This window comes from Anser brachyrhynchus, assembly GCF_964034855.1.
Source record: "Anser brachyrhynchus genome assembly, chromosome: 5".
Lineage (NCBI taxonomy): Eukaryota > Metazoa > Chordata > Aves > Anseriformes > Anatidae > Anser > Anser brachyrhynchus.
This window is the reverse complement of record NC_137699.1, coordinates 36654582-36675187: the sequence shown is the minus strand read 5'-3', so window position 1 is coordinate 36675187 and position 20606 is coordinate 36654582. Positions and strand designations below refer to the sequence as shown.

The 20606-nt window shown below is 43.7% G+C and overlaps 2 protein-coding genes across 2 annotated transcripts in view; one reads left to right on the top strand and one right to left on the bottom strand.

The window, feature by feature from the left end:
- Window positions 1-20606, top strand: part of IGSF22 (immunoglobulin superfamily member 22) — an 85661-nt gene that overhangs the window by 20797 nt on the left and 44258 nt on the right. The window contains 5 exon segments of the mRNA XM_080595724.1: window positions 258-382; window positions 1931-2312; window positions 4429-4543; window positions 5326-5529; window positions 7487-7782. Coding sequence (XP_080451850.1) covers window positions 258-301 — 44 coding nt within the window. The 3' untranslated portion in view covers window positions 302-382; window positions 1931-2312; window positions 4429-4543; window positions 5326-5529; window positions 7487-7782.
- The window catches only part of TMEM86A (transmembrane protein 86A), a 28655-nt gene continuing 20465 nt past the window's right edge, over window positions 12417-20606 (bottom strand). The window contains exon 3 of the mRNA XM_080595221.1: window positions 12417-19453. Within this exon, the coding sequence (XP_080451347.1) occupies window positions 19026-19453 (428 nt within the window). The 3' untranslated portion in view covers window positions 12417-19025. The remainder of the gene's footprint in view (window positions 19454-20606) is intronic.

Genomic DNA, 20606 nt, shown 5'->3' with positions numbered 1-20606 from the left:
TATTCTTAGAAATTCTATCTCCTTCTTCTGGACCTTAGCGAGAGATGTAAAAATGGACCCCTGGAGATCTGAAGGCTAGATTTAATTAAGGGGCTCCCTTGACCCCTAAGTTCATGTTGTTCTCCAGCAGTCTGTGAGCTGAAATTTCCTCTTGTTTTTTTCTCAGTCCAAAAGCAATTAGAAAAAATAAGTGACCACTCAGGAACACTTTTATGGGTGATTAGAGAGTTGTCTAATTGCAACATTTGTCTCTCCAGGTACCATATTCAAAACGGGTGGTTTTCTGAAGGATATAGGATGAATTCCATGTGATAGATATCAACCATGCAGGCCCTGGACTTCCCAGCACACCCTCAACCTGTTGTTGCAAAGAATCCCATCAGTATGTTTCTTTCAGCATTTATCATCTGGTTCCTAAACATGTATGTTATAACTAGACCTATGCATTTATGACTGCAGTCTGAGGGAATGTGGCAAACTTCAGCCTGTATTGATGTAATGAATTGCATTGGGTCTTGCAGAATTTATGGAAGTTGCCTAAATTGCGTCTTTTTTTTTTCCCTTCTCCCTTAAGACTGTATTTTTAGTAGGAGAGAATCTGTGCTTAATTCTGGACTGACTGAAATCGCAAACAAATTCTAAAGGATTGCCGTAGCCTCAGAAACTGGACAAATTCTATTTTTTACCAGTTACAGAGAATTCCTTACTTTGTATGACCATAGAACTAAAGCATTTGAAAAACAAAAGACTAACAGAAGCCATCAATAAACTGCTTAAACTATTGATGGAATCTTTTAATCAATATAGGAGTGGACCTCAGTAGATGCACGTAATTTAGAGGAAAAGAAAAGCCAAGCATAGAAGATAACATAACTAAGAAAATAGAGAATTCTATTTAGTAGATGGGAGCCTTGAGGTTAGATAGTTACCCAGATGGGAAAGCATTCAGATTTCTTTACATCAGAAGATAACACAAAACCAATTTAATGCCTGAAGCCATGATTCTTCTCCTATCTGAAGGCTTGCATTAGACTCGCATAGGCTTCCACATTAAGCCTAGGAGAATATGTATTATCCATATGCACCATATTCCTCACGACCCTTTATGCTCAGGTGAATATATTCTGTAAAAGCCAGTAGCATCAAGTTTGGCACAGCATGCTGCACTAGTTGACTTTTTTTTTTTTGTGGATTAGTTTTGTGTTTGGTGGTTTTTTGGTTTGGTTTGGTGGTGTGGTTTTTTTTGTGTTGCTGTTGTTTTGTTTTTTGCATTTTGCCTGAGACTTTCAGAGCGGAACGTGTATTTGGATACTCAACTCCCTATTCATTTGCTTCAAAACATATTTTTTAATATCCTATCTTTTACTCTTCTTATGTGTTACAGAGACCTAACTAGACTGCTGCAAGGTAGACTAAAGGTCAAAAAAAACAATATCTATTTTCAAGAATGACTATTAACTGGGGTACTGTACTCCTTGGCACATAAACTTGAAGAACATTAACAGTATCTTGCAAGCCAGTAAGCAAATTGACTTGTCTGAGCAATTCAGATAGCACCTAACCACTTGACATAGGACTGTAAGAGGAGATTTATTAAATAAGAACAGAGACAAAGCAGTCAAAACAATAAAAAGACAGGTTTTAGGAAATATAGTACAGATCTCATCAATCAGCTAGGAAGAGACAGAAGCAATGCATAGATCTTTAATGCATAGATACCTCTCCCAAATATATGTGGAGAATGGTGGTCAGTGCTCATAAAAGGTGTCCTTTCCAGGTTGAATTCAGATGGTCCCATGTCAAACATTGTGAGGACTTCTAAATGGCCAGCCTTGGAACAGGGCTGTATGTACGTGCATTCATTTTAGAAACTGCATAATCTTGTTGGACAGAATTTGCTCCATGTTTACTAAAGCTGCTTTCACTCTAGGTTTGACGTCCTGAAACAGGAGGAGCTCTATGTTCACATACACAAGTGTAGGCCTGCAGGTACAGTGATCCGTCACAGCTCTCCTGCTGTTACGGAGCCTCTAGAACTCGTGAATGGCCTCCACATGGTGAATTTGTCCAGCTCCAGCATTTTGTTAGCCTGGCAGGAGACAAACCAGGGAGCTGTGCCATCAAGATATGTACTAGAGGTTGTGAGCTGAGGACCAAGGAATGGACAAAATACACCAGAATGCTTATCTCTACTACCATTTAACACTGTGGGAGGCTTGCAGCATAGACAAATTCTTGTTCTGAATCCAAGTCATGGAAGAAGCAATGGAGTTACTCCTACAAAGAAGGAATTCTAGCAATGCCACCTCTAGGTATGACCTGCAGTATCTGTCCAGCTGGAATTCCCATCTCTCACTTGTTACTTTCTTATGTTTTCTAACTATACATCATTTTTGTAAAGGGTTATCAAATTCATCTTGCACAAAGGAACATTGTGCAAGAAGGTCTGCTGCTTTTTGCAGTGTTTTCAGGGTGCTGCGAGGAAGCAGAGGCCAGCACAAGCTGTGCAGTCAGTCAAATTAAAAGCATTCTGTGATCCTGGCTAGCACTGAGCTGTCCCATGAATGGGTATGTCACGTATAATGGCAGTTGTTTCTCCCACCACTGACCTCTCACACTGAGCATGTGATTACAATTGATTGTCCAATTTGTGTCATGGATACTGTAGTCTGAGTATGGGTTAGGTGGGTAAGTATGACAGCAAATAAACTGTCATGTTTGAAATGCCAGTTAGTTTTAAATACAGTGGTACTGAGACAAGATTATAGTTCTCTCAGGTGATGGGTTTGAATGGGACGAGCAGTCAGGTGCTAGCGTGCTAAAGATAAAATAGTATTATCAGAGGTTATGCTTCAGAGACACTAATTATGTCTTGAGAATGAAAATTTTATAACATTTCCTGAAATCCCTAGCCAGCTTACTATTCAAGGTAGCAAATTATTTAAATCCTTATTGTTTAGGACTTAGGAGTTCTTGATTATTAATTATGAAAATCAGACTTATTATGCCTATGATATTCTCAAGTGACAAAGCATGATGCTGACTGCTCTAAGCAGCAGTAATGCCAGCAAGAAAAGGTGTATGATTCGTAAGTCATGTTGTATAACACTGATTTCTGCAGAGTAGAAGGATGTTCACGCTTGACTGAGGAAATCTCAGGAGACAACATCTGGGTGACCAAAAAATGCTTGTTTCTCCTCTCAGTCTCCACTTTGGAACTATATAAACAGTCTGTAAAGCATGGCTTTGTACCACATCTCCAAAGAGAGAAACACCAAAAAATCTCAGAGGGACTGCAGGCTCCAAACAAACTTCTTTAGTGCAGAATGGCAACATGCAGTACTGTACCAAAGAGTATGACAAGTCCTATTAGAAACAGATGTACAAAATTGTTTGTGACAGGAGGTGGACAATAAAATCATCTAATGAGGCATTAAAGCTGCCTCTTCTTTTTGTTTGTTCTCATTCATTTTTTACATGAACTATTTTTAAATGTTCTACCTTCCTCACCTAAAATTGGTGTGAATAGGTGCTCATTACTAAGATGTTGTTTGCTGAGGCATTAATGTTTCTCTTCTTGTGGTACAGGTATTAAGAAAATAGCTGGCATCATTGCTCTTAGCCCACTGCAACCCTTACACTAACTGCCTTCTGCTGAAACAGTTTGAAGGTTTCTTCTTCCAGTCTCAGTCATTCACTTCTTTGGGCTTGACTCAACAGACTGAAGAACGGCTTCACTCTTCTGTGCAGTCTTTCACTTTTTTAATCTTTTAATATCTCTTTCTGTCTTGTGTTTTGCTTCTGTCCCCTCATAGGTTTGATCTGACTGTGAGGTTGGAGAGCCACAGGATGGTTTGTTCTGGGAGGGCAGGGTGCATTCATACATCTTTGCCCGTAAGATTCTGTGTTATGTCCTGTCACAAGAGAAATCCTGCACTTAGAGTTTTCTTTGGCATCCAGTGAAATACAGCTGCAGGGTTATGGAGGCTGCAGTTATCTTTTGGCCTTTGTCATATGAGCTGTCACTTTGATTTAAAAGAGGATGACTGTTGGAGAAAACTCATAACAGTGCTTTAGGTTCATCAAGTCCCGTGCAACTGCTTGCTATTTTTCTGGCAAGCTCTTTTTTATAAGCCTCTCTGATGGTGGTTAGGGTAGAGGGACTTCTGTGCACACAAGTTTGTCAGCTGCATCATCCAGCCCTCTGCAGCTGGACTAACAGTGTTCAGCAAACCATAAAGCATGGAGGAAACTCTCTGGTTTATCAGCAGAAGCAGAAGTTTTCAAGCATGCAACTACAGTTTGCACAAACTGAAGTTAAATCATTCTTGATTAAACCTTCAGTGACCTAGGGGGAGCAATTAGGTTGTAAAGGCAGAGCTTGAGGTCCTTATGCTGTCCTTTCTGAGGTACGATTTCTTTTCACAGGGATGTTGAGCTCATATCTGGAGAGGTTAAGGACAATGTCTTTGCTGTCCTGTTTTTAAGCCTAGACGTCAGTGCAAGCTGTGGCTCTGTGGTACCTTGCAGAATCCGCACCAGTGTAAGAATGGATCTCGGTTTAAATTGTACAAATTTATCATCAGCTATTGTCCCTCAGCTTTCAAGGCAAGCAAACGGACTAACTGTAGCATGAGGTTTATGTGGCATCTCCCAAGTCAAGCCAGCTGCCTGCCTTGTTCCCAAGCCCAACCTTTGCACTAGCTCAAAGTCAGAGCCAGTTAGCTGACGCAAACATGGCAGCAGCACAGTTCAGACCCAAGTGATAAGGAAGGTACTGAGCTTTCCTCACTGTGACCAATGTGGAGGGAAAGGATGAAGTAGTATTTGCTCCAGACATCCCTAAATGCTACCTTGTTTCTCATCCTGTGTTTGATTGGGCACATACCCGTAATAGCACTAACACAGCAGTGTCTGTCCCCTTGGCAGTCTGGTGAGATTATTTCCATTGCAAGTGGGTGCAGCCAAGTGTAGGCAGACTAGTTTGCTCCTTAGAGAGACTTCCATTACCGTAACAATCTGCTGGGGGTTAGGGACCTTTGCACTGTGTTTTGTACGTCTCTTCACAAGAGAGTGCTTTTTAAAATTAACAACCTTATTTTTTCATCAGAAGGGAATTACACAGGGCAAACTGCTACTCGGGTTCCTCAAGCTAAAAGATATTAAGGAAGAAAGTGCTTTAACTACACACACACAGACTTTGGAAGGGAGGAGCTGAAGTGAATTTTTCTTTTCCCAGAAAAGGACACAGGGAGGGTCCCAAATAGAAGAAACCAATACTTAAACATGCAGACTAATTTTTAGTTTCCTTCTGACCTACCACAGCTGGCTGAGAAAATCCCAGAAACTGTGACCCTGAAACAGAATTGCCACCCAGATGAAGATGAGGAAGACAACTAACAGACTCATGGTGTGCTGAAACATGTCAGTACTGCCACATGGTTCACAGCTGCAGAAAAGGTCTACAGCAACAAGCACTGTCTGACCCTTGAGCTTCAATGGAGCTGTGATACATCTGCAAAGACAAAGGTAAGCATAAACATTCATGACAGTGCTGGAGGAAGAAGGGTGCTTTTGTATACACGACTGTGGACTAAGTTCAGGATTCCTCTTTGGCTTTGGGCATACCACTAACAGGTTCTGCACCTCAGCTCTCCACCTGGGCAGTGGGCTTAAGACAATAGGGCCTGTCCATGTACAGGGACGGTGGTGATGTCATGTCTTGACGTAACAGAATACTGGCTTTACAAGTCATTTGTCTTGGAGTATATTTCCTGTCTGACCGGGATTTGTTTCCTAAATGAAAAGGATTCATTAAAAAAAAAAAAATCTGTCATGGGTAGGAGATTGCATGACAGTCTTTCCAGGCCAGAGCTATAGAAGTCCTTAAAAGTATGTTAGATGTGCTTTTAGCACACTCACTAGTCACCGTCAGGTAAACGCCTTTTCCTTTGTTCAGTTGTTACCTGCTCAGGCCTAATCAGTAATAAGGATGTCTCATTAGCAGTAGTCCCAAATAAAACTGAACACACCCCAGTTCATCAGATCAAAATGGTAAGTGATTTTTCTGCCCGGTTTGGGGAAAAGCAGTATGCAGGTACTTGGAGAAGTGAGATTCAAGCCGTTTTTCCATCTGGCCTGTTACTATTTTGTTTATTAAAACAGGGATATAAAACAAGCAAACTATATATTAACATGTGTCACCAGTTTATACATATGTTTCTTCAGAAGCCTGTCCACATGCTTCTACAAATCCTTTAATCCCATTAAGAGCAATGGGCAATACATTCAAGTAACAGTATTAGTAATACACTAAAATGAGTAATTGAGTGTCAGCATATTTTTATTTAACGATCAGCCTTTCTTGATCCATGTAACTAGACCATATGTACATTGCTTCAGTTACATGAGCAGCTGAGGAAAAGCATCTCCACTTTGGTGGCTGTGGTTGTTTTCTTCAGTGGAATTGCTGTAGGCCTGGATCTTACTCCAGGTCTGGAAATAGCTTCAGTAGCTTCTGTGTATGAGTGCATTTAAAAGAGTAGTAAATAGGAGAAAGCTAGATTGGTTGTGCCTTGTGGTACATTCCCTTGGTAACAGCCTGCCTGTCTTCAGGCGGGACAGCAGGACACAAGCAGATGTGAACTGATTTCTTATTCATCATTATAAATGGTGAGTCACTGGGTTTATCTGCACAAGCCTGGGAGATGGTAGAAAAAGTCTGAAGGAGAAGGAAGGAAATAGAGCTGTTGCCTGAGAATGAGGTCTCATAGGAGAATTTTGCCCTACAGTGTTATATTTAGGATGCAGGGGATTTACCTGATGGGACCCCACGCCAGTGCAAAAGAAGATGATGGAGACTTCAGAAAATGTGTTTAGATAGAGGCTGAAAATTTACAGTGGACACTGGAAATTAAATTGCCCATGCAGATCCCCATGATTCCCCCAGAGCATTGTGTAGACTATTAATGCCTCAGAGCAACGCCAGCAGAGCGATATCCCTTCCTTTCCAAGATCACCTGGTTTGGTTTATAATTGGGTGTAATTTAATCATGCATTTCTAAAGGACCTTGGGAGCCAAATATCCCAAAGCACTTTACAATTTAATGACATTAACAAGAGAAAGCATCAATATATCCCCACGGAGCAAAAACCTGACACCTTATTTACAGACTGAGAAACAAAGAAATTAATTGCTTGCCTACAGTTGCACAGCAGGTTAATGGGAGAATGAGGTTTCTGATTCCTTCCTTTCTTGCTTTTCAGTTTGTATTTGTTTACATGGGTAATAGGTACACTGGTCAGATGCTGAGGGTAGTGCAGCGTATTGCTCATTCCTCTTCCTGAGTTTTCCCTCATGGGGAAAGAAGGCCCAGGGCGTGAACTCTCATACCCAAGCTCTTTGGATTTGTACTTATGCAGGGGAAGATGCCGTCCTGATGGTGCTGTGTTTATGTGTCTGTATGTTTGTGTGTCCAACCGATAGTGCAGTGCAAAGCAGCCCAAGGTGTCTATGTGTCCTTGGCAGAACATTTTGACTTCAAGATGGAGGAGTGTCCTAAGAAGGACTGGCTGGCATTGTGCTCCTCATTGACCAACCACACCATGAGTCAGGGCAGAGTCTGCACCATCAACTGTGCTTTCATCAACAACCCCCATCCAGGAGTGACCTGTACAAGGGCAAGATTAGCATCACATGTAAGTCTGAGTTGTGATTCAGCTCAAGTGGCATCTGCCTACTAAGGATCCCGACAACCTGCAGCTGTAAGTTGACCATCTCTGGTAAGTCAGTTCTGAAGCTGCTGTGCTTCACTGGGCATGATTTCCTTCAGATTGGGTAACCAGCAGTAGATTTATGTCTTTGAGTATAGTTTATACTCTGCAGTTTTCCAAGGCAAGTTGTATTACTGAGATTGGCAGTGTGGATCACACCTCTCTGGTCAGTTCGACTCTTGTGCCTGCACATGGAGGAAGCAATAACCCCGTAGGTACTGCAGCTGATGCTGCAAGGGCTACATTGTTTCTAAGAACTTATCTTCATATCCAAAAAACAGCCTAACTGATGTTGACTTCCTCTGAAGATTTGCCTTCAGTTGCCTGAAGCAGTATTGGGTCCCTTAAAATGGCATATTTTGGCTAACAAGTCTCATGAATTCCTTAGGTGTCTCAAAAGCAAATATGGCTATTTCTCAGTATGTAACCAGGCCTGCCCTGCACCTGTGGCAATACTTAACACCTCCAGTCAGTCAACTGATGTATTCTGACAGTAGCTTTGTGCTTTTTTTTTTTTTACATATACCACAGAGACTGCACTGGTTAGATCTGTTCTCTTCCTTTGTGAAATAGCAGGATTTTGCCAACATTGTATAAAAGCTAGTAAACGTTTCCAAGAGACAATTAATGAATTAATTAAAAACAGACATTTATGTCCCCCTCTCCCTTCCCTGCTTTTTTCTATGTCAGAAGTTCCCACCTAGTGAAGTTTTAAATCAGGTTGTAACACAGCAACCTGGTTCCAGCTGGCTCAAATTGGTCCTGTGCAACTGAACGCTTCCAGGTGCATAGGGTGAAGGTTTGCTAACAGTAATGCACAATCCACACACGGTTTCCCCATGTCATGGTGCCCAAACTTGCAGCTTGCAGACTGGTCTTACAATATGTACAGCAGTGCCTTGAAACTGCTATGTCCTGTGAGTTCCAGCAGCCCCTGGTGAGCTCACTCTACTTATGATTAACCAGGGAGCCTTCAAGGTTAAACATGGAGAGCAAGAATTCTCCATCCTTTTGTCAGACATGAAACTGTTTTCCACATTTTCCCTTTTTAGAGAAAAGGCCCTAGTCCCACAGTACCTGTTGTTGTTCTTTTAAAAGGAACGAGACACTGTCAGGCACAGCTTGAAATGAAACTGATACAGCACCAATAATGATGGGTCTATATTTGGAAAGATCTTTTACGGTTATTTTTGTCTGTGATCATTGCTTCTGGACAGCCTGCTGGCAACTGCTGAGCACACACACGCACACCCCCACCTCCCCCTGAAGGTTCTGTTCTCCCTGCCAATGCAGAAGTAGCTCAGTGTGGGTCAGCAGAGGGAAAAGATGTGCATGCTGGGTTTCCTGCTCTGATTTTTAAGCACTCATCTGTCATTCTGTGTAGGATACATATGACACTTCTTTCACTGAAGCCAGCCACCACACGCCTAAAAGACCAAAAACAGTTCTTTATTGTTTTTGAAGACATCCTGGTGTTACTGATTCTCATGTTTCTCAGGCTCCCTAATACACTCCTCCCCAAAGCCACAGTTTGAAGCCATATCCAACAGCTGGAGGATAGTTTCCTAGTCCCCAAAAGCAGTGGAAGCTCTTCCTGGCCAGGCATCGTTATCAGCCAGGCTGCAAGGAGAACCCTGGCGGTACTGCTCACCCAGTCTCAGGGAAGGCAGGCAGGCCTGAGGGGCAGAACAGTTTTGTATCCCTCTGGAGATCTGATTGCTGGGTAGGACATACCTTCTGCCTTTCCACATACAGCTTGTTGAGGTGAGCACTGCTACAATAGGAACATGACTCTTCAAAGCTATTCAAAGCAGCCTATTTGTAAGCAGAGCTAGCTAAGAAGCAAGGCTTGCAAAAGCACTGTGTGGGTGAGGTGCTAATTTATATTCAGATTTCTTAATGGCCCCTTGGGAGGGGGTGAGATTTCAGAGACTCTGACACCTTGTTTCTGGGGCCTCCTGAGGCTCCTCCTTGCCCTGACCTGGGCAGTCGCTTGGGAAGGTCTCTGTTCTGCTAGGGGTCTTTGCAGCTGAGTGAGATGGGGAGAGCAGATCTCAGAATAAGAGATAAGGAACTGCAAAACTGACTTTAGGAGATCAGGATTTCACACCAAATTGAACTTAATTGCAGGCTTATTTTAGATCTGAGGATCTATATTATTGCTGATTTGAGTTCTGGAGATGGGGTAGTTACTGCCTGGAGATGGGTGCTGTAGGCTGGGGGACAGTGTACCTACTGTGGGGACTCCAGCTGTGAAAGTACACTTTGTTAGGCTGGGAGCTCCTTTCGACCAGGACTCGGGAGACTTTCTTTAGGGGTTTCAAGGGTCTTTACTTGGTCACAGGTGGTCTGAAAGGGAAGGAAGTAAGGAATGATCTAAGGGATGAGCAAATCTGGGGATTCCGAATAGCTGGGCTGGAGACTCGGCTGCTGGTTTCTGTGTTGATTCCATGGGAGCTAAACCTCTGTTTCTCATAAATGTCTCCTCTGTTTTGTATGCTCTTCTGTCTCTCTTCTTTAAGGAAGAGCACTTGCATTCCTCTGCTTAGCATGTTTTCAGTTTTAGCCTTTTTGTAGTATTTGCCAAATCACATAGTGCATCGTTGCACCTCTGTGAACACGCATCAACATCTTTCCTGCAGTTATAGCTCAGAAGGAGGGAATCTTGTTTTCCATAGCAGGGTACAGAGGACACAAAGCCTGTTAGACCCAAAGTGACTCTTTCAGAACAGTGATGAACTGAACAAGGGGAATTGAGAAGTGAAATGAGAATGAAAATGGGAACTCTCGAGACTCAAAGTACCACTTCCTATGAAAATTGTAACCAGTTGCTTTTAGCCGGCACTTTGTGAGATTTGCACTCAAAACATAGGGGGGTTTGCAGTGATTACAGCACTTCTCTCTCTTTTCTTAAGAAAAAGATGATAAAACCCTCCTGGACACAGTGACAGAAAGTTTGCAGAACTCTAAACAGAGGATATAATTAGTGGAACCTGCTCTGCCTGGTCCAGCATGCAGAACAGCATTGCTGTGGCTGTGTAGTTTGTGTGGCTCAAAATGCAACTGCACTTGGCTTTTGTAATGGTCAGTTAAACAAGGTGGAAGAGAGTGGGGCTTCTGCTCAGCAGGGCATCTTTCCATATTTCTTGCCTGTAAGTGGTTTCAAACAGCATGTGAAAGGTAACATTTCTAATACCATCTGTTAATGTATCTTAATGGTAGTAAAAGGATCCTAAGGCTGCTGTTTTCTCTTCTATGTATCAGTTTGCTTCTGCACTGGTCAATGAGAATCCCGCTTCTGAGTTCGGGAGGAGAGCTGGATTCTGTCTCCTTATTTGTCTTGTCCCCAGATAGCTCGGCAGGATCTCTGTGATGATGTAAGCTTTGTTATGTCAGACTGCATAAACAGACAGTAAGCGATAAATCTGAAGTACTTAAAACCTTGCAATACCAAGAAAGTAAACACAGTCTGCAGCTTTGCAAATTAGGGAGTCACTGTGTGAAAGAGCTGGTTGTAGAAGGCAAACTTCAGATCCAGAAGGGTCTGGTACCTTCACTGCTGGTGGGCAAGACTAGATAAGGAATTAGAACATATCCGAACCATTGAAGGATTGATAGAGAGACTGATACATTTATATATATTAGTGCTGGTTCTTTTAATTCAGAGTGAATTCTTCCTAGAGCCTCTTGTGGAATATAAGTACAACAGTGGCCAGCCACACACACATGTGGAGTCCAAGAACATTTTGCCACCTTTGTTCCACCTGGATCTAGGAAGGAGGTCTGTGGGAACTAGATGCTCCTTCCAGCAGGCCTCTGAGTTTTTGAAAGGAATTGTAAAAGTCAAAGAAGCACCCGCTTTCCCCTGCAGTTACTCCCTTGGGCTGCTTTGAAAAGAACTTGGTAGTGTTTCTGCCTGTTACTGATTCATTCTTGTGCCAGGAACTGCTCCACTTCAGATGGGGAGTATGGAGGAATTGCTGTTAAGCCTGTGAGCAGATCCATTTAATGGACTGGGAGCTCTTACTCTGTGCTTCTGTGCTATAAATCCTTGAAACCTGTTCCACTGGTGACAGATGGACTGGTTCAGGATTAATGAAACCAAATATCTGTGCCACTGCATCAAACACAGCTGAGGAAACTGGCATCAGATCCTCAACCAGAGAAAAATGTCCATGCTACCCTACTTTCTCCCCTGGAAATTTTGCTTAGGAAGGGAGGGAAAAAAAAGACTTGGCCATTTGTCTGGGATTTCTGGGCAGTGAGCAGCCTTCCCAGAGCAATCCTTTGCAGCAAGCTGCCTTCTCCCTGGAAGTGTGGACAAATGGCCATTGTAAGCAGGACTGGCTGGAGCAGCAAGGGCGAGTGTTCTCCAGGGCTCTGCACCCCAGGGAGCTTGGGGTGCGTTGTAACACCAGGCAGGCATCATCAGCGTAGTGGTATCTGGTTGGTTTGTGTTGGATGTGCTCGTCAGTGTGCATGTGGTGGTGTTTCAGGGTTCCCCAGATGGGAATGCTGTAGCTGGCCATGACAGCGCCTGTCTGCTTCAGTGGGGCACTGGGTAGCTTCAGGGCTAGAGAGGCTCGGTAGGCTGCTGTCACAGAACCAGTGTGCAAAAAGACACTGCATCTACACAGTAAACATACCGAGTAAATTAATATTTTTAATTGCTGTTACATACAGAAGAAATGAGGAAAAAATACATTCCAAACAAAGAATTAAAATAGTAAAATCAGCACAAAAATGTGTTAAGAAAAGATCCCAGATCAAGTGGCCGTACTGCATGTGGTGACCTTTACAATCACGGTAAAGGAAATAAGTGCTGGAGACTTTCAGACGTGGCAAAAAGCTGACTCCCCCAGGGAGAGCAGCTGCTTCAGTCACATCTTTCAGTGCACTCTGTCTGGAATGCGTGGGAGAGGGGCCGGAGTGAGAGGCTCGCAGGGGTACAAGACATGGATTTAGTGCTCAGGACAGACCAGTGAGTCCTGCGGTCTCAGCCAGGCAGAACTACTGCTTACCCAATGGCATTTGCTTTTTCTTTCCTTGGTTGTTATTGTTTTTTGTTTGATTGTGGGTTGTTTTTTTTTTTTTGGTTGGTTTGTTGGTTTGGTTCCATTGTTTTCAAATTCATTCTTTTAAAAAGGTTTCCACTGGCCTGACCCTGCCCACACTGTAGGCCTGGAGCAAGGCTTCCAGGGTAAAGTAGTAGCAAGGTCTGGCCCAGCAGAAGCCTGCAAGAGGAAGGTCTAGATCCATGTGTTTGTACTGATTCAGCACTCTCACCCAACAGGCTGGATTTAGTTTCTTGATTTTCAGCTGTCAGGAAAAGATTTATTTTATTTCCTGTTGCTCTGTCTTTTAACTGATCCAAACAGGCCCAGGCGTTGCTCCCGCTGCAATCTTGGCTGCTTGGCCCCTGCATCCCTCTGGTATGACACTGGCTGCAAGGGTCTGCAGTTGGCCTTGTGCTTCAGCCTTGCTGTTGAGCTCTCCCACCACTCCAGTAGCTCATCCTACAGCAGCGTAGTGTCACCACGAAAACAATACAAGCCATAGAAATTTTGGCATTCCTGCCAACTGGCCACCTTTTTTCATTTGTGGTCTACCTAGTCATGTATTTTTATTCTTTACAATAAGAGCAAAAATAAAATAACATTAAGAAAATGTCCTCCAAACTAAGAAAACTAGAACCCATCATACATTTTAAAGAAACAATAAAAATTTGCATTGTGTTTGCTTCTGAGTTCATATTAAGATAAGATTTAACTGCAGCTGCTTCAAAATTATGGTCCATTTCACATGTACACAGCTCACACTCCTTGGTGAGTAATTCCTTGCCTTCATTTGTGTTTGTACAGCAGCTAGTGGTACCAGAAACAAGTAGTTTGTAGCTGTGGTCCAGATTTGAAATCAGTGAACTGTGGCATTTTTATAGTCATTGAGAACATGGTGATGGCTTAGAGCTGTATTTCTAGATCTACTTTTATTCTGAACCCTCGGACTGATGGTACAAGCACTTCCTTCACTGCAGAACCTGCTACTTCTTTGATTCAGGTGAAAAGGAAATTGAAATAATTCAAGAAGGATGTGTCGACCTTATTGATTCTAGCAAGGCCTTCCCTCTCTGCTGATTTTAAAGCCAGTAAACTTACAATAACAGAAATTAATCATCCCTTTTTAAGTTGTCCCTTGAAACCGAGCTGACCTTCTGCAGGATGAAGGTTGAACAGAATGACTTTGTTTTCTGTTCCAGACTTTCCAACAGCCATCGCAGACTATAAGAGCACTGTGTTTTGACTGGATTAGATTTATTCTAGCTAACAGTCAGGGATGAGACTAGACTGCAAAATTTGGATGCACAGTTCACATCTAAGAATTTGGTTGAGGCTTTTAGAAGAACCAAAATCCGTTTGCAAAACTGAGATTAGAGTTCAGACTTCTAAGCTAAACCCTCCTCAGAATTCAAGTGTAGCTGAGCCCATCCTGTTAGGCAGTATGAATAAATATTTTTCATTTGCTTTCCATCTGATGCAAACTGAAAAGGCAGTCACACATTCCATGCTTTAAGAGAAGTCCTGCAGAGGCCTAGAAGCATTTTTAACACTACAGTACATTAATACTTGGGACATATAGCACTTTACATCTTCAAAGTGCTGTATGAGCATTAATCCTTACAGCATCCTTGTGAGGTAGGCAAGTGCTAATATTCCCATTTTAGAAATGGGATGAGAACAGACACAGGGGTCTTGGTCCCCTGCTGTTGTAACCTGGCAGAGAGTGCTGATTCCCATACACTCAGCCTATTTACACCAGATGAGGACCTGGCCCCCAAAAACTTAAGTAACTTACCCAAGGCCACAAAAGGAGCGAGCATGGATAAAAGGCAGGAGAAGTACCTGGGAGGAACATGATTATGCTGCCTCTGCTTAAAAGAGCCCCTGTCTGTATCCAGAATCCAAGCAGAGAGAACAAGGCACCTGGCACTGAGGTTTGCAGTTGTTGTGTGCTTTGATCTGCTTCTTCTGAAACAGCTCCCAAATTATCATGACAGCAAGATGAAAACTTACAGGTGTCAGTGTCAAACTACGGCACAAGAAAACTTAAAAGAATCACTAAAAAATCTGCAGTTTGTCCTGGGAATTTTAAATACATAAGTATAAATATATCTATTGTTTCCATTGATTACAACATGAAATTTTCAGCAATCTACTTAATAGCCACGTTAGAGTAATTCTTAAACCAATCAGCCTTACAGGTGCCTCAATATGGAGGAGTAAGAAGCCAGGTATTAAACACTAATACTTTTTTTTTTTCGGCAGCGGAGGAGTAAAGCCGTTAATATCCTATGGCTTTGTTCTACTCAGCCTGCCATTTCTAAACCACCTTCACCCTGTTGACATCAGTGCAACTGGCACAGCCCAATAGCATTACTAGCATTTAAAAACCTGCTGCAATTAGCATTGCTTCTTGGACTCACTGGGAGTTGTGTGTGAGCAAAGACAAGGAGGATGTACCTACAGAGAGAGATGTACAGCTGAAATATATTCTCTGCATTTCCAATTAAAGAGCCAAAGGATCTTTGAGTGGGTGATAACTACAGTGTAATAGAAGAGAACAAAAGTAATTGCACAATGTGTTTAGCCTCAAGTGACCATAGATGGGAATTGCAAAGCAACCCTTTGAGTACAGCATCCTGTAAAGAACGCCTCTGTGCTTTGCAAGCACCAGAACTGATACTTCTGGGGCAGGAACGCTACATTACTGGGGTGCTTCATTCCCCCTGTAACGTCCCTGGGCCAAAAAGCAGGTGCTACTCAGAGACTTTACCCCCCAAAAGAAGAGAAGAACAGCTTAAACCTTTCAGTTTTACAATGCAGAGATAGCAGGAAGGTCTACAACTGACTGGTGGTGCCATAGACAGTCATGTCCTTCGCACTTCTTGTTTGCTCCCTTTCATAGTGAAGACTGCCCTTGCTGGGGTTAAGGGAAGAGTTTTAACCCCGTGAAAAGGCATTTAACAGTCTGTGAGCAACTGCTTAGTGTTTCTCAGGGTTTCTGAAACTCAGAACTGTGTCAAGTAAGTGCATCAGCTCATCTCCTCCCAGCAGGAAAGACACCCTCCAGGAAAGTGGTCTCACACAAGTAATATGGATTAAAAGCAGAGAATGCATGGTAGGAGAGAGATTTTGAAGATTAAACGCCTTCACTGGCAAACCTCTGAGCCAACTAGGACTCTCTCAGACTTTGTATGCTGAGGGCTCTGCCTCATGTTCCTGGGCAAGCTGACACCGTTGCTTCACTGGGATGGAGCTAGCATGGCTGGCCAGGATATGTCCCAGCCAGCCCCTGCTGGGTGAGGGGACGATGAGGGGGCAGCAGCCCACTTGGGCTACACGTGCTTCTGCTGTCCTAACTAGTGTCACGTGCAGACCTCTGCAACCAGAAACTGCACTTCTGACAGCCAGTGGGTTAGAGAGAGCAGGTCTCCTAATGACACTTAGAAGATCCTTTTTTTGCAAGTTTCCACAGAACTTAGAAGTGGAGCAGGACAGCAAAGAAAGCCAAGATGAAAAAGCATGCAGAAAAGCACCTCAGCTATCTTCAGGAAAGGGAAGATGGCTCATTTCTAGAGGGAAAGAAAGAGATAATGGCTCAGATTGAAATTCTAACTTTTAAATCGCAGAATGGCTGAGGTTGGAAGTGACCCCTGGAGGTCACCAGGGAAGCTCATGGTGCACGGACCTTCTCTGAATAACTGCTGGATCAAGTGTGCTGGACTGACCCAGACTGAAATGTGCTCTTTGTTTACATGCTGGGAGAATGGTGGGGTTCACCTCAAATGCTTAGATTTCCTCTTAGCTCAGTCAGTCTGTTGCAGGAAGAGATTTGCAAACAGTCAAGCTTAGTAACAGAGGGTGACATCCGCAAAGAGCTACACTGCAGGGTTCAAGCTGCGGCCAGGAGATAAGCAATGCTGATGAATGAAGATGTTTTATGGCTCTAAATTCCTTTGCTGTTTACTCCAGGCAGGCCCCGATACACCGGTGAATGAATACTGACAGTATTACACAACAGCATTAAAGGGAAGAGATTACACCAGACTGTGCTATTTACAATGTTTTCCCTCTCAACAATGCAGCTGACCTCTCTCTTTGAGAAGCAGCAGATGATTCCACGGGGTCAGGATGGTTAACCTAGATTTTTGTAATACTGGTTGCATTGGCACTGATGCAGAAGTCATGGGGGGGGGTGGGGGCGGGCAATGCCTGTTCCACACCCAGTCCCAACAGACAAGGCCGGGGAGGAACAGGAGACCCACTTAGCACCTCTCAGCACCAACGGAAAAGCTAGCAGGGTCAGTAACATTTCCTCAGCTGCCCCCTGACCCCGCTGCCCTCCCTGCAAAGAATTCCTGCTCTGCCACCTGTGCCAGGGACTTAGTGCCAGGCTTTTGCCTGGAATGGTCTGGGCACGCAAGGTATGGCAACCATGGTACTTTTCATCCCACGAGGACAATCTGGAAGGCTGCCCATCCTGTTTGCTCTGCCCACAAGGCAGATTGTGCAAGGGGTTATTAGGACCTGCGTGGATTTGAGTCACGCGCAGTCTGTTTTGGTTGTCCCTGATTGGCCACAGGTTTGAAGAGGTGTTAGAACCCTTCGCTACCTCCTTAGCCTGCCTGGATGCATTCACTGTGTCTTAAAAACAAGCCACTAGGGGAGCATCTCAGCCCACAGGAACAGCCCTGGAACAGACAGAAGGGAAGACCACATTTAAGAGAGTTTCAAACAGCAACACAGCTTGCTGTCAGATATCCCAAATAGCAGGAAAAAATACACATACAATCACAAATCAATCTGGTATTAAAAGAAAAAAAAATAGGGCAAACTCTTTCTATATCTTTTTAAGAGAGTAAAGACAGAAGTAATCTTGCTTCAGCAGATGGGCAGACAAACCAAGTGAAGAAATTTGGGTCAGAATGAAACAGGCTTTCCCAGCCCTGATGGCTCTCACATTGTCACTACTCTGTGTGAGTTTAAGAAGGAAGAGGCAGGCATTTTGAACACACAGGACTGTGCTTTTCACAAAGCTCTGCTGAAAAGGGGCTTTCCAAAAACAAGTGGTGCAAAGCTAATCATCTACCACCAGCTGGCAAAACAGAACAACAATCTACAAAATCAGGGTCCTGACTAGCCATTTCAGACACGGGAAATGCTCACACAGAGATTCAGAAGAGATGCTGCAAGCAGCAGGATCATAAAGCTTAATGAGTATATGGAATGTTATCTGTTAGAATACTGGGAAAGGAAGATGTAAAGATTTAAGATTCCTGTCTGCTGTAGTAGACACAAATAGGATGCATCCTCCAAGTCCTGCTGTAAAAATCAAAATTCCTCATGTGCCCATGACAACTCAGCTGTCACTGGTGGCTGCTCACACCACATATTTGCACATGTATGGTGGGGCGGAATGCCCTGGCCTAGCTACCTAGACGTCCCTGAAATCCCACCAAACTCTAAGTTCTGCCATATGTGTTGATATCAACTGGTGTCCGCAGACCTGCTCTGGAGCGGCAATCAGCCACAATCAAAGCACACAGCACTTCATCTCAGTGCATCTCCTGCTCTGTGCTCTCTGCCTGGTGTTTTGCTTTCATTCTGGTTCTGCTAAGGGCTGCCCCACATGCTGCTGTTCACTCCAAAGCTCAGCCCTCATCTGAAATTGCTGGTTTTACTCTCGCTGCAGGCTTCCTTTCAGCAGAGGCTCAAATAGCTCCAGTTTGTGTACTGAGTTCATAATGCACAAAAACAGACTAACTTAAATGTTGGTTAAATTGATTTTACCTATGGCTTTAGCAGAGACCTGTGCCTGTCTGCCTCCTATTGAAAGCAAGTCTCCTAGCACAGTGTGTGGCCAAAGCTTCTTTCCGTCAGCCCTCCTAATTCTCAGACATTCAGCATCAGTTTCAAGACTAACAAGTAAAATGCAGTAGTATAGCACTTCCAAGGAGGAAAAGTTGGATGAGTAGCTACTGCAGGGACAGTCTAAGCTTTCTGATGTGGACTCCACACTGAAGTAAGCTATATTCAGAGAAAGCCATTGAAAATAAAGCCCCAAAGGTAATGCTTCAAAGAAGCAAAATCAACATCACCAATATGCCTAGAGAAATGGAGATCTCTCTCAGGGGTGAATGCAGCTACAGCACCTGAGATATAACCCACATTGTTCACAGACTGTTGGCACTCCACCTAGCTCCTCTTTTTGAAGTCCTCTTCATCTCTGCTCTCTACAGCTGACAGTGCAATAAGCATTTGAGCTGCATAGTAAGTAGCCATGATGATGACACGCGAGTAGGGCACAGGAAAGCAGAACTTGTTAACTGCAATGGTCAGATCCGACACCATGAAAAGCATCGCGCCGATGCAGGCCGAGAGCTTGGTCCATGTCCAGAGGTCGTTGCACAGCTGCATGCCGGCGACCGCTCGCCAGCCCATGAAGCCAATCAAGGCGATGTAGACAGCTACCAGGTAGGTGAATGGGCCAGAGAGGTAGGAGTACAGGAAGGCATAACAGGAACTGCAAACAAGGCCCATCAAGAAGCCGGCCTTCAGGTCCAAAGGCTTCATGCCAAAGGCTGAGGAGTACAGGATGTGTGTGATGGCGAACATCAGCAGACCTAGAAAGAGGCATTGACAAAGCAAGAGTGACTTTCATCAGTGACTGGCAGTCAGTAGCAAAAGAAAACGTGGCTATATTGGATGTGAAATATACAGCAACGACTACAGGCATAATGTCCTTCCTGTGTTACAACCCTTATTTGATTTCAGCAGGAACCCCACTGAACACTTGGGACCATTTTAATATAAAAATCTGTATGTAGGAGATCAGCTTTAGTATCAGGCTTCTGCCCTAAGAAAATACCCCAGTGTATCTATAGCTGCAGCTGAGTATGACTGTTGTGGTGCAAGCCATTTTTGCCAAGAGGCCAGGTGAACCAAGCTGCTGCAGAAGAAAAAAAGCTGCTTGCTTTTCACATGTTCCTCCTCCCTGCTTTGGATGGAAGAGTGGGAGCAAGGCAGAGCAAAGATCATCCCCTCTAAACATCTGTCATCTGAAGCATTTCACTCCTAGGTCACGCATGAAACAGGAAGGCTGGAATCAGAGCAGTATCAGAACAAAATGTGAGAAGATAGTGATCCCTCTGAATTCAGACACAAAATCTGACCGTATTTAGTCACAAACCCAAAGGCAAGGCACTCAGGGACTAAATCTGGCTTTTACTCCATCTCTGCCCATAGCTAGGAGAAACCTAAGCTGGAAAGGAGCAGCTGACATATTTCAGGGACTTATACCAATGTGATCTGCCAACAATGTTACGGCTATTTGTAAGATTCAGAGGAACCTTAGCTGGAAACAATCAGTGAATATAAAATGCCAGCTTCTCTTTGAAGTGTAGCACCCCTGAGAAATCCCAGATGTGGTTACTGGAAGGTACGGCTCATGTGTTATTCACTCTCTACTAATCCATTTAACAAAAACTGTCACCATGTGTCAGTACAGCTGCTGACTACTACTTGTCTTGCCAGTTGTATGTAGTAGGCCCCAAACTGAGTCCAGCTCCTCTGGTTCCCAAGCCCATGTGTGGCACAGCTGTTCCACTTCATCTGGGCAGGGTTATTAGAGTGGCTGGATGTTTTCATGCAGCTCTAAACCATGAAACAGAGAAAAGGATCTGGGAAACTGAGTCCTCCAGCAGGATGCTTGTTTACGTTTAAAGCATGATGTTGTGGTATAAAGGGCAGCCGCTAAAACCTGCCGCTGGCAGACAT